Genomic DNA, 13,350 nt, shown 5'->3' on the forward strand with positions numbered 1-13,350 from the left:
TCTTCTGGAAGAATTAGCGACCACTAAATAAATGGACAATGACCAAAAGCGATTCTCGCTCCTACAACCTTTCGAGCACTGGCGTCATTGGCCGCATTGAGACGTTAGCCGGCTTGAGCATGAGCAGGTGGCTGATCCCGATTTGACCCAGAGCATTTAGAGTTTGTTGGCATAACGGACGTCGGCAGGCTATAAAGGGTGCTTATACCCCCCTACATGCAAACCAGACTAGCCACCGGAGGGGATATATCGTCTGTGTTTTCTTGATCGCGTGCACCGCCTTGAGATACGAGGACATTTTCTACACAACTTCGCCAATCAGCGAAATGTCGTTGACGAGGTTGGTCGTCGTTGCCTTGTTGCCATAACAGCGAAAAACATGTCGCCCTCACGGGGGGGTCTCAACCCTTCGCCGGACGACTGGAGCACACTTTTGGCGGTGACGGCGTTTTGTTCGATCGCGCTGTACAACTTCGTCGAGCTCAACGTCATGATCTTCACCACCTTCAAACGGCGCTCGGGGCTATACTTCTGGAGTTTCCTGGTCTCCACCAGTGGCATAGCACCCTATGCGATCGGATTCCTGCTCAAGGACCTAGTCTTGTCGCCCAGCAAATACATCGACTTGACACTTATTGTTGTCGGCTGGACATGTCTCGTGACGGGGCAGTCGTTCGTGCTCTACTCGCGCCTGCACCTCGTGATGCGGGACCGGGATAAGCTACGGCTTGTCCTGGCCATGATCATTACCAATGCCGTCATCTGCCATGTGCCGACCACGATTCTGGTGTTCGGGGCGAATTCGCCAAATCTCGATAGTTGGATCGTGCCGTACAGCATCTACGAGAAGGTCGAGGTGACGCTCTTCTTCGTACAAGAGATGATCCTCTCTGGAATTTACTTATACCAGACCTTCTCATTCTTCCGTTTCGAGTCGGCATTGCACGGGAAAACGGTCAACAAAGTCATGGTGCATTTGGTTTGGATCAACATCTTGATCATAGTGCTAGATATCACTATATTGGTGCTAGAATACGCGAACTTCTACAACATCCAGACTGCCGTCAAGGGAATGATATATAGCATCAAGCTCAAGCTTGAGTTCAGGGTCTTGAATGGTCTGATCGAACTAACAAAAGCGGGAGGCCAGACGCGGATGGACAGGCCTGAGTCTTGCCTGAACCCGTGCTGTTGCTCCAGAGGTCAGCAAAGTAACGGCGGCGGCGGCGGCCCAAGTGGTGGTATCTACGACGGCACGGACCCCCGGAGCGCCACGGTGGACTTTGAAACATTCAACGAAACCATGACCAGCCGCGCGCGCGAGGGTGCCAAGAGCGAACGGGCGGAGAGCGCCTACGAAGTGCGCATCTTCGCGGACGCTGGCGAGCCGGCGGGCGAGAGCGCAAAAAACGGCGGCATCACCATCCGGACGGAGACGCAGGTCAGCACCATGCGGTTGGAGGAATGGGAGGCCACCATGGCGGCGGCATGGCCGGGGCTGGAAGCGTTGGAGTCCGAGTCGGCTGCTAGCAGACCTGTCACTAGAGGCTCGCGGCCAGCGTCGATACGGCGATCTTCTGAGGTTGAATTCGCGAGGCCGTCACTTAATGTTCCTTAGAAGTGATAGTAGAATGGTATGTCAAACAAAACAAAACCAAGAACATAACATGGCCTGCTTGCAGCTAACTCTCCATGCACACGGGGGACGGCACGCAATGTTATATTCTGCGTGATGCGGTCTGCAAAAGCTCGTGGCACGGTTAGCTGAACCAAATACGGAGCCTGTGCCCCGGACCCATTTCTCAGCCAGCCATACATGCAGTAGGGGCACTCGCCTAACCTTAATCCACAATTGGCACAGAATGGGCCAGAGAGCCTCTAGAATAAATAGTCAGAAGCTGGGGTTTGGCCAGCCACTTACTCGCCAATCTCGCCGCCCCTGGTGAGCATCTTGACTACTGCAAGGGTCGTTCCAAGATTCTCGATTCCCGGCGCCAACTTTTCCAAGTTTATTAGGCTCCTATTCGCATCATGATACTCACGATGCCGATGGTTAGCTGGTCCGCTGGTTCGCAATCGCAGTGTTCAATGTCTTTCGTGTCTGTGTAACCGGGCCAATTGATAAGGTTTCCTTTTTTTGGGGTTTTTTTTCTTCTTCATTAAAGGCCGTTCGGATTGTGTTGACGCGAGAACGGTGTGACCGTGTAAACAAAACGTATCCCTCGACAAAACACCAGATCACACGGCACTGACCCGAACCTTGGCCAAAGGGAAAACTCAAACGCCATATCTGATCATTAGAAAACAAAACCAAGCGGCATGGCCACAATCGCAGATGAGGCAGCACCACATGCTGCGGCCGAACAGCCAGTATACCAAACTCCGGAATGGGAGACGCGCACTCGACCGCAACGACACTCACTGCTGGGCCGTCTCCTCGCTCCGGGCGCAGGGGCCGGCGCGACATCTGCCACCGCGGCCGCGGCAGAACCCCAAGATGCGCACGCTGCCACGAAGGAGACCCACGCGTCCGACGCTCCAGCAGCCGATGAGCCCTCCCCACAACCGCCCGCCGGCGCCGTCCCCGGCGGTCGCCCGACAATGCGACAGCGGCTCGACCGCGCCCTGCCACCGCAGCGCAGCTACTTCGGCCACTCACGGCGGTTCCTGCTGCTCCTCGTGCTCCTGCCGCTCGCCATCCTGCTCTTCGTCATATTGCCCCTCGCCGTCGGCCTCGGCGTGGGGCTCTCGCGTCGTCACAGCAGCGGATCCTCGTCGAACCTGCCACTCCCGTCCAACACGGCCACGTTCACCGGCGACCTGACGTACTACGCGCCGGGCCTGGGGGCGTGCGGCGTCACGTCCTCCTCCGAGGACGACATCGTCTCCGTGAGCCACATCGTCTTCGACGCCGCAAGCACGGGCAGCAATCCCAATGCGAACCCGCTATGTGGGAGGAAGATCCGGATCCAGAGGGACGGCAGCGAGGGCAAGAAGAGGGCGAACAGCAGTGTGGATGTCACGGTCGTGGACCGGTGCACCGGCTGTGCACAGGCGGATCTGGATGTGAGTCTGGGCGTGTTTACGCAGTTAGCCAAGGAGGAAGACGGGAGGGTGGAGATGAGCTGGGCTTGGCTGGATTGAAGGGTGTCTCAGTCGAGGATGGGCCTAGTCGGTGTGTTAGGAGACAAGATGATCTGAGTTTTGTCTGTTAGCGTTGCATGCTTCACAATGATACCCCGGGTTCCTGACTACGCTCAGGACAAACCCGAACACGTTGCAGATGACGAGTATGTTCGTGTCATGACCCACCCTCCAACTTGACCTGAACCAAGCCTCCACGACCTACGGCGCAACAATATAATGATGGTAAGCCGAGATATTCCGCCAGCAGCCAGTCCTCTTACAGGGCCGATCCACAAGATATCGCCTTCGAGACAGACAAGCAATTACGTGTAGCAGTCTATGGTGCCAAGAGAGCGACTATCGTTCGCACCCACGAGCTGTTGATCACTGCCAACTCATCAATCGGGGTTCGTATACACGAATACGATGAAAAAGCTGCCGGACGCGATGCGGAAACCTCTGGCAAGACCAAGAATCGTGTTCTACCACACTGCCGTTTGCCTCATCGTTTTTGCTTGCAACTTCCAGTAAAGAATATTGCCCGTAGCCGGCAGCATTATGTCACGTGCAAACGATGTTTTTGTAAAGGATGCCTATACAAATACCAAAAAACTGACTCCTCTAGGACTAGCAAGGGTGACTGCCCGCAGTCATGTAGCACTGATTCTGATGCCCGCCATGATACTGCTGCCGATGTGGTACATATCCGCGCCAGATCATCGGGGTAAAGAAAGCAATAGCCTCGCCACGGACCCGCAAGGGTATGTTCTACGCAAGAAGACCGGACTGCTTTTGCTGCACGCGAAGCTATGTGAGATGTCAAAATGCCAGTAAACGCGTCAGCCGACGTCGTATCTTTTCGTCGCATTTAACGGGTAGATGGGCGTTACGCCCGTTGGCATGCAGCCGAGGGACAAGTTGTTATTCCTTATTGACGACCCCTGTACCTTTCATCTTACAACCTCCTGTGACGATCTCAAGGGACGCCAGGGAAATCTTGTCCATCAGTAGGCGAGTGTTACGTACACGATATCAATGGGCTGATTGCAGGAGTATAGAACATAGGGAGAGGAAGACCTCAAGGTTCGTATTAATGTGTATATTCCATTCGTGCGCTTTCTCGACTTCGATTGTATTGCACTTTCGCCTCTTTTTTAGGTACTACAGACTTTCGGGATAATCAAGTGCTGGGTCTGTATTTTGGTGTCTGGCTTAGACACATATGATGTTCCGCTTTTCTCGGGCCCATGACATCTTGGCAAATTCCCCAGAGTGGCGTGGTCAAGGCAGGTGTTACTTTACGAGAGTATAATCGTTTATTATGATGCGTGGTATTGAGGCCGTCAAGCGGGAATGGTGGTCCCCGCTGTCGGACTCAATCGTCGTGAAGTACAATAGGTGAAGTCGGTCTCAAACCGGGTTGCTGGAAATATCCCCCCTCTCCTAATATCTCTTTAGATGCCTCCAAACCGGGCGGCCTATCCACACAAATCTCCGCGCCCTAGGAAAGTAGTCGGGAAAGTACTGCTGGCGGGCTGTGGTTTTCTTTTCAATATCCTAGCTGATTATCATTCACCTGATCTCCTAAAACATTTTCCTGGTGCAAAAAATTCGTTATTGACAAGAGTAACCGAACTAGTAACATCTAGCTGCACTCCAACTCCTCTGAGTATTCCTTGAAAGAACCTAAAGTTGGCGGATTGCGTATTACCTGGTGTCACAACGATGCCGCCGGGTCCGCTAACAGAGGTGTCAGCCGTTTGGCAGTACAACCGCACCGTAAACAGAATTTGTTTCACTAATTCCTGTGATGTTCGACGAATCTACTGAACTGAGCTCACCGGGGTTTCCGACGACTCCAATTGGTATGGTACCTGCCACGATCACAATGTCTGCTGCAACGAGACTGGCCGGAGAAAACATATCAAAGGTTTCTTGAACCACAACGCAAAAGCCCGCTGATCCGGCCAACCACGACTTTCCTCGCATAACTCAAGGTCAAACGTGTGCAGGACCGTTGCCAGTATTAGTCTCATCTCATGCAAGGCCATGCTCTGACCGAGGCAGTTTCTGGGTCCCCAACCGAAAGGTTGGTGCGCATCTAGGACGTCACCGCCGTACGTCGGGTCACCCAGCCACCTCTCGGGGGCAAACGTCTCGGCATGCCTGAAGTTGGCCTCTGAGTGATAGGTCGACCAGTGATGGCAGGAGACTCGTGTCTCTTCCGGCAGCCAAACACCCAGAACGGCCCGTCCGCCCTGGGGTATCACGCGCGGACTACCAATGGGCACCGGGGGATAGATGCGTAGTGTCTCCTTCAGGCAAGCATTTAGATATTTGAGGTTGGCGAGACTGTCGAAATTGATGTCTTGGGTGCTTTCGAACGAGCCACGGATCTCTGCGAGGAGTAGCTGCATCTTGGTCGGATTTGCGAGCAGGAAGTAAGTCACGCCACTTAGGAGCGTGGCTGAACAATCCAGATTAGCAACTGTACTAAACATCCATCATGAATTTGCCTGGGTGACCAACCTGTCGTTTCAGAACCAGCCAACATGAAGATTTCTGCATTTGAGTGCATTTCTTCCAACGAAAGGCCTTCTCCCGATTCTTGCGCTGCCATCACCAGATTCCATATGTCTGGCTGGTCGGAGCCTTCTTGCAATCGGTGATTGACGCGTTCTTCGGAGTGTTTGCAATGTGCGATTCTTTGCTCTGTGATGGACTTGGGTTCAAACCGCTCGAAGATTGCCTTGAGGGGCCGATAATAGTTTATCATCTGGACAAAGGGCAGCATCTTCAAGGACTCAAAGATCGAATTGACCCATGGGCTGAACTCATTTTTGATCAATAGTCCTAGAGGATGACCAAAGCACAAGTCGGCCATGGTGTCAAATGACGTGAAGTTGTACAGCCTAGTCATTTCAACGGGCTTGTTACCTCTGGAGAGCTCGTGTAGTTTCGATATCAAAATATCGACACTAGGTCGAGCCCATCGGTCAGGTGTTGCTCTTCTCTAACATTTGAAACTGGAAATAACGTACTATCTCCTGAAAAGAGGCTCCTGCCTTCTCAAGGCACGCTCAGAGAACGCTGGGGAGAACAGACGCCTTACTCGAGCATGATCCTCAAAGTTGGCAGTCAACATGCTGGGAACACCTGACAGTGAAAGTCTTTAGCTCTTGTTAGACCGCACATGAAACGCCGGCATAATACCATTTACGGGCTGGACAGAGAACTCCTGTGCTTTCTCCATCTCCATTTGACCCTTGGAATGGCCATGAACATCCCTCCATGCTTCCACTGAGGCATAGCTTACGTCAGTGGGCCCGAAACGCAGGACGGGGCCGTATTTAGTATGAAGGCTATGAACCCAATTCACATCGTTACCTTTCATACAATGAAGCCAGTATGGTATACGCGAGATGGCGCACAGGGGAGGACCGGGTATCTTCGCAAGCGGATGCAGGGTCCAGAAGTACAGGATTTGGACGACCAGATAGGTGCCGAGTATTGACACGAGAAGAATGACTGTACCGACGGAAACAATGCCATTGGGAGTCAAGAGGCGCAGCAGCCCATATTCGTCGCCTCTCGAAAACGCCATGTTTGCAAATGGTGAGTTGAAGGGGGGTGTGCACCATGAAAAGCTCTTGTGGCATCGGACCGGCTGCTTATCTATCAGGTTGGCGAACCTAGAAACCCCCCAAAGCGCAGAGCCCTGCAGTTGGTGTGTTTGATGCAATGAAGCATGCCATGCTCAAAGAGCTGCAAGGGCTCTTGTAGCAAACTCCACTCTCGTACATGACCAGGGTAGATGTCAGGACCCGGCCATTTAGACAAAGAGACTGCGTGGGACCAGGTTCTGTAGATTTGGTGAGCCGGTACACTTGTATTGGATGTGTCTAGAATCACTTGTACAAAATATGGAAAAACTGTTCAATTTAGCAATACTAGTATATCATGAACAAGTCTACGTAGCAGAGACATTTTAAATATTCCCGTACACCTTGCGCCAAGAAAGTTAGCTCCTCCAGACCCCTAAACCTGGCATTTCCCGCGATTGGTTCAACCGAAAAAAATGGCATGTAGGAGTTACCCCCTGGCATTGAAATGGTCCACCAGTCATGACTATCCATAGAAATTCCGGGAATGTCCATGGATTGTGGCTTTTGATACATAGAGCACCATGCAAAAGGATTTCTCTTCATGTTGGCCATGGCCAGTAGCCTAATGCAAGGTCCAAGGTCCAAGGGTCAAAGTTTGTTGGTAAGGTTTGAGACTCGGGTTTGCAGCCAATGAGCCAGTTGTAGATCGTCCTTTACCTTGGACAGACACTTTCAAGCAAGGGCTCGATGCAATTACGGAAAATGGAGCCGTGACGATCATTTTTTGTCACACCACGCCGTGCCCAGGCAAGCCAGGATGATGGTGGCCAGCTCGACTTGGTGATAAACGTGAAGAACAAGGTCGCAAGGTTGGACCTCGACATATATAGATACTGATTCATATCCATTCCATATGAGATACGTGCTAGATAAGTAGCTAGTTTTGCTTGAACAGGCGCATATTTCTTCACCTACCGACTCTTGATTGTTATAGTAGTTGTTGAACTACACGAGCAAGTCTCGGAAGATGACATCAGGCGCAATCTCGAGCAGTGCGATCTCTGCAAGTGCCTATGCATTAGATCCCCTAATACCCACAGGTCTCGCGGCTGGTGTCGAGGCCACCTCCATTTTTCTTTGCATACTTACTACAATCGTCGTTGGTCTTCGGATATGGGTACGAGCTGGCTATTCGGACGCGCAGACCAGAGTCTGGGGAATCGACGACTACCTTCTTGTGATTGGTTTCGTAAGCCCTGGTCCATATTCCAGTCAGTCCTCTTGTTGGCCAGACTACTGACAACAGTCGCTTGATAGCTTCCGTTCCTACCCTCGATCATCTTTAGTGTATATGCAACACACTATGGAGTTGGCCTCCACGATTCCGATATACCGTCACCGTACTATGCCATACGCGCCGCGGAGTACATTATATTCTGGGAACTGAACTATTTCATCTCTTCAACCATTGTGAAATGCGCTATTGGTTTCGCCTGTATTCGCATAGACCAGCGTCGGCGTATCAGGGTCCCCATTTTGGTCAACATGCTCGTCATGGTGACGACGGCAATCTTGGCCCTGATATTTGTCTTCGCCAATTGCAAGCCCTTAGCCGCCACCTGGAACCCGTACCTGTGAGCTAGCTTCTATCATATGGTTATCATGGGCTGTGAATAATGAGACTAAACTTCACCCAGGGGCACATGTCAAAAGGTGATTACTCTGGAGACCGTTAGCTATATCGTATCTTCGATACAAATGGCCACAGACTGGACTTGCGCAGGTGTGCCGTGGTTCATCGTGGCAAAACTGCAGATGTCTCGCCGGAAGAAAATCTCCGTCATGATGATATTAGGTCTGGGTGTCCTAGCCAGCATTGCGACTTGTGTTCGAATGCCATATTTAAAATATTACGACACTAATTTATATCCAAACGAGTTCTTGTGTATGTTGAGATTTCTTAGACCGTATCAACAACGTTCCTCGAAACTGATTAACCTCCGAACAGATCATGTCGGTCCGATCATGATATGCTCGAATATCGAATGCAGTCTTGGCATCATGGCCTGCTCTTTACCACCACTGAGGAAGCTCTTTAAGCATTATTATGGATCCTCCCATATACCGACGTCGAACAATAGTCAAGTGAGTACCCACTCTGGATACAGTGAGAGACCACGCTAATGGCACCCGTAGTCTGGCAAGAGCGGCGGTTATGGAGCTAAGTTGGACTCTCTTACCCCTCATGGTCATAAGTACAGAGCTACGGCCCGGGCTCGAGGGCGGACGGCGAATGCTGAATGGGATAGCTTAGACGACGATAACTCGAGCCGGAAAGGTATTATGCGCAGAATGGATGTCACTATAACTACAATAGAATAAGGAACGTCTGTGTCAGGCTAAACAAGAGGCTTATGATATGCTGCAAGACTTTGATTCATATGAAGACGGTTAAGCGATCCTGGAAACAAGGAGGTTTAAATGTCACGTGTGTGATTTATCGATTCATATAAGATGATATTCAGTAGCCAACACATCTGGAGCAACGTTAAACACACTAAACATCGTCAATCATAAAGTAAGAACCAGGCCAGTTTAGAGATCAAGGCAGAAGCCTTGCTAAAAAGAGTTTGTCCGACCTCATGGCTTGATAAAGAACTTGCCAGTATTTCATGGTAGTAGAACAGGAAGGGATATATGGAACACAATCCAGATTTGAGTGAGATCGCGAGTGTTCCTTTGTTTATCAAAAGACAAAATTAAAAAAGAAAAAAAAAAGAAATGGAAAAGGGAAAGCCTGGCCAACTCAAATCATGACGGCATAGACAACATAGAAGCCTCGTGATGGAATTAATTAGCTGCCATAAGACATGGTAGCCTCACGAGCTATGAAGAGCTTCTGAAATGTCCAGACACGGGAAAATGACGCTCTCTAAATAGATACTTCGAGAGAGATCTGGTGCTAAACGTGTCATGCTTTTTTCGTCACTGTAAGAGCTCTCGTTGATGAGAGCTCAGGGTTTTTCTGCAACCTTCACGCCAACAAAACTAGATGCTGTCCTGGTGTCTTCTTCTATAAGCCAGATAATGACGGCGCTAGCCTTTGAGTACATTCTTTGTACGGATATATTCTGTACAGCCCTTTCGTTTCATCCGCCCGGTTCATGCTTAAGGTATCAATTCAGAGGATGCGAATGTCATGAGGATAGTGCAACGCTTTAGTGCCGAGTACAGGTTTGACGAGACGTGTATATTCCACCCGTCGCATCATAGAAATAACGAAAAAGCAGAAGAAGAAAAAGTAACGAAGCTTGTTCTCACCGTGGATCACAGGCGTATTAACGTTACTAATTTTGGAGTATGTGGGTTATTTCAAGTTTAGAATACTGCCTCCAAGAAGGGGTTTCGACCTAAATTATCATGCCCAAGATTGACTGCAATAGTGCATCTACAGCAGGTCTCGATCTGAGGAACGACCGGTAACAGACACTATCAATCGCTCGACCTACTTCAACGTGCGCATCTTCTCGTCGCGACGGAACGCCAGATAGCCGCGAGCCGTGAGCCAAGATCGTAACGCGACGCTTCTTGCATTGGCCTCAGATGTTGAATTCGTGTGCGTAGCCTGCAGAGTCTTTGAGGCTTACTGTGCAATGATCGTAATTCTACTCGTGGATCTACGGGTTTTGATCTCGTCGGGTCCTATCCATCTTGACTCAACATTTCTGTTACAGGCTCAGCAATGGTGGAACCAAAAGTCATCACTCTGGAGCGTGTAGGCTGTCAGGGAAACCTGCTAACCATTTTACCCCACTTATGCAAATCCCCCCCTTTTGCAACGCAATTTCCGAGAAGTCGAAGATTCCCTCTGAACTGTAACTACGTGATTCCTTCACCACCTTTTGTTCAATTGATACTATATTCACAATATGGGTAAAACAAAGGAACGCGACTTACAAGAAGCAATTAATTTGGTCGAAAACGGCGAATTTCAGAGTCGCGCAGCCCGCGGCTTTGGAGTAGTGGCTTCCACTATATCACGAAGAAGGAAAGGATCGCAACCACATTCACGAGCCACGAAGGCGATCAAATACTCTCAAATCTTCAAGAACAAGAGCTTACCGAATGGATATTACACGAAGAACGTTGCGGACGTGCTCCGGCTAAGAAAATCGTGCGAGAATTCGCTTGTGAGATCGCGTCAGGGCTTAGACCCGTTGACGAAGCTGTGAAGATTGGTCGTAATTGGGTAGATAAGTTCTTGAATCGCCATCATAACCTCAAGACTAAAGTAGGACGTATTGTTGATGCTGATCGAATCGATGGTATCAATTCCAAGTCCATAAAACACTTTTATTTATACGTCGACCGTACTCGAACCTATTACGATATACAGCCCGAAGATACATACAATTGGGATGAAACTGGTGTTCAAGAAGGAGAGAATCGTAATGGAACAGTCGTAGGAACGTCGAGATCTCGTCGATCACGTATAAAGAAGTCACTACAAACTGGTTGGATGACCGCGCTACACTACGTAAGCGCGTTGGGTATTCATGGCACCGTGGTCTATATATTAAAAGGCACACATCTTCAAGCATAATGGCTACCACAAGATCTCGAAGAACATGAATACACAGCAAGTCCGAAAGGATGGACAAACACCACAATTGCTTGTGAATGGCTAGAGGATACATTCGGTCCTGAAACCAAACCTCGAGAGTCAAGTCGCCGTCCGAAACCGTGGCGGATGCTCATCCTCGATGGCCATAATACCACGTATCCCCCCGTTTCATGTTATTAGCGTATAGGATGCGTATCGCTCTTGTATACCTACCAGCTCATACCAGTGAAGCTTTACAACCACTCGATAAGTCGTGTTTCTCGTCCCTCAAATGGAGGTATCATCAACGACTGGCCAAATATCAAGGAATGCAAGCAACAGGACCTATTCAAAAGCAAAGAATGCTAGAAGCTTATGGCTTGGCTGTTCAAGATGCCTTTACAGAGGAGATTATACAATCAGGTTGGAAGAAGACTGGTATATGGCCCCCAGATCCTTCACAAGTACTTGAGGATATAGAGCTCTTCCCTCCTACCATTCCTTTAAGGCCTATCACACCACCACAACCGAAAGATCAATTAAAAGTGATTCCATTTACACCAGAAACCTCGAAAGAATATAGGGATTAAGTCTCTCACGTATTACGTCAATACCCAGGGCTACTAAGGGACGTGAGCATGCTACTCAAGAAAGGCGTCAAAACCATCGACTTGATGAGTGTTGAAATAGCAACAACACACCAAGATAACTTCATCCTCGATACTGAACTTGGTAAATACAAACCAGATAAACGTCAAACAGTCGAAAAAGATCCTAACAAGGTGTTCAGTAGCTTGCCAGATATTCGATCAGCGTAAGACAAGTTGGAAAAGAGGTTACGTGAAATGCCGCACGAAGATCAGCTTCCTATTGACTCTTTCGTCACAATGACACCATCTACACGTAAAAAGGCACGTAGAAGACGATAGGATTAATTATCATAATCGAGTTACTATTAAATTGCTTTGAAAACGTTATCCGAAGTTAGAAGTATAGTTTCGGGAACCCCGGAAATAGTGTTGCAAAAGGGGGGGGGTTTGCATAAGTGGGGTAAAATGGTTAGGTCGGTGGTCGCCCCACTCCGTAGGCAGGAAACGAAGGCACAAGGAGTAGACAATGTCATAGTGAATTCGGTATTCAACAGACCAATGCATTGCCGACTGCATCAGTGGCGTGACTGATGTCATGAAAACGTCGGCGATTACGCCGTTGCATGAGATATTGTGAGTGGTCGGGTGACATAGCTAACTTAGGGCTGCGATTTTGTTTGATATGCAAGCGGAACGTCTCGTAGCTTTGCGAACTCCTTTGTGGCGGAATTCGACGGGGCTGCCCGTGTTAAAGAACCAGAGATCGGGGCTAGCCGACAGCGGAGTCCAACGGTGGTCAGTAAGCATTCTAAGGTTAGGCGGACCTGCAGCGAATTTCTCGTGCCTGAGAAAGCCTGTGATCACCGACAACATCTTCCGATGTTCCGGATCAAAAGAGGCATTCATACCCTTCCGTCAAGTGCAACACGCCACGCTCGGCAATTTGTCTGCTATAGCATGACAAGGTCCGTCTGGTAATTCAAGCCGTCCCTGACTACGTTTAGTCTAGTCTTATTGGGGCTCGTTCTGCTACTTTTTATTTTAGCGCCGGTCCCAAACCCCAACCACAGCCTTCGTCCCAGCGGGGGTTGCCCATGTATAGTGAGACCCGTTTCTGGGACGAAAAAGATACTAAAACGACCCTGTAATTCTATATGCAGCAGCGAAGAGCCATAGTATATACCGGTACAAACTATATTTCCCTGCCCACGCTCACCTCCTCCACGAAATAGTACTCTAGACAAAGAAATGCAAAATGTCCATGACTAAAACCATGTTGTTGAATTTTAAGTAACATTGCATATGATTATCTTTTCCTGTTTATGGCATGAACACCTGTGGGAACCTTGCTCATTAACCATTATCAATACTTTTTGTTCTGATGTTACATGATCAAAATTGTTTAACACGTGCGCATGTTTGCTGT

General features: G+C 49.4%; 5 protein-coding genes across 5 annotated transcripts; 4 read left to right on the forward strand and 1 right to left on the reverse strand.

Annotated features, from left to right (window-relative positions):
- Positions 1-433: 433 nt before the first annotated feature.
- Positions 434-1,138, forward strand: BKA67DRAFT_492840 (uncharacterized protein; the record flags this gene model as incomplete). The annotated part of the gene is made up of 1 exon (XM_046097001.1): positions 434-1,138. A coding segment is annotated over one exon (705 nt), but the record flags the coding sequence as incomplete, so codon positions are not given.
- A 1,655-nt stretch (positions 1,139-2,793) lies between these two features.
- On the forward strand, positions 2,794-3,138 carry BKA67DRAFT_507200 (RlpA-like double-psi beta-barrel-protein domain-containing protein-containing protein; the record flags this gene model as incomplete). The annotated part of the gene is made up of 1 exon (XM_046097145.1): positions 2,794-3,138. A coding segment is annotated over one exon (345 nt), but the record flags the coding sequence as incomplete, so codon positions are not given.
- A 611-nt stretch (positions 3,139-3,749) lies between these two features.
- Positions 3,750-4,429, forward strand: BKA67DRAFT_138616 (uncharacterized protein). The gene has a single exon (XM_046095047.1). The coding sequence runs from the start codon at positions 3,890-3,892 to the stop codon at positions 4,304-4,306; it is 417 nt and encodes a 138-aa protein (XP_045951067.1). The 5' UTR covers positions 3,750-3,889; the 3' UTR covers positions 4,307-4,429.
- Positions 4,430-4,752: 323 nt separating this feature from the next.
- BKA67DRAFT_588212 (cytochrome P450) lies at positions 4,753-7,164 on the reverse strand. Its single transcript, XM_046104368.1, has 5 exons — positions 6,340-7,164; positions 6,168-6,282; positions 5,656-6,104; positions 4,968-5,593; positions 4,753-4,866 (listed from the first exon to the last, which is right to left on the reverse strand). Exons 1-4 carry the CDS (start codon positions 6,728-6,730, stop codon positions 5,010-5,012), a joined length of 1,539 nt encoding a protein of 512 aa, XP_045951068.1. The 5' UTR covers positions 6,731-7,164; the 3' UTR covers positions 4,753-4,866; positions 4,968-5,009.
- A 594-nt stretch (positions 7,165-7,758) lies between these two features.
- Positions 7,759-9,264, forward strand: BKA67DRAFT_671367 (uncharacterized protein; the record flags this gene model as incomplete). The annotated part of the gene is made up of 5 exons (XM_046108694.1): positions 7,759-7,980; positions 8,049-8,365; positions 8,429-8,676; positions 8,740-8,876; positions 8,937-9,264. The coding sequence occupies 5 exons, from the start codon at positions 7,759-7,761 to the stop codon at positions 9,111-9,113; spliced, it is 1,101 nt and encodes a 366-aa protein (XP_045951069.1). The 3' UTR covers positions 9,114-9,264.
- Positions 9,265-13,350: the final 4,086 nt, after the last annotated feature.

The sequence above is a fragment of the Truncatella angustata genome, assembly GCF_020726525.1.
Source record: "Truncatella angustata strain MPI-SDFR-AT-0073 chromosome Unknown BKA67scaffold_14, whole genome shotgun sequence".
Classification (NCBI taxonomy): domain Eukaryota; kingdom Fungi; phylum Ascomycota; class Sordariomycetes; order Amphisphaeriales; family Sporocadaceae; genus Truncatella; species Truncatella angustata.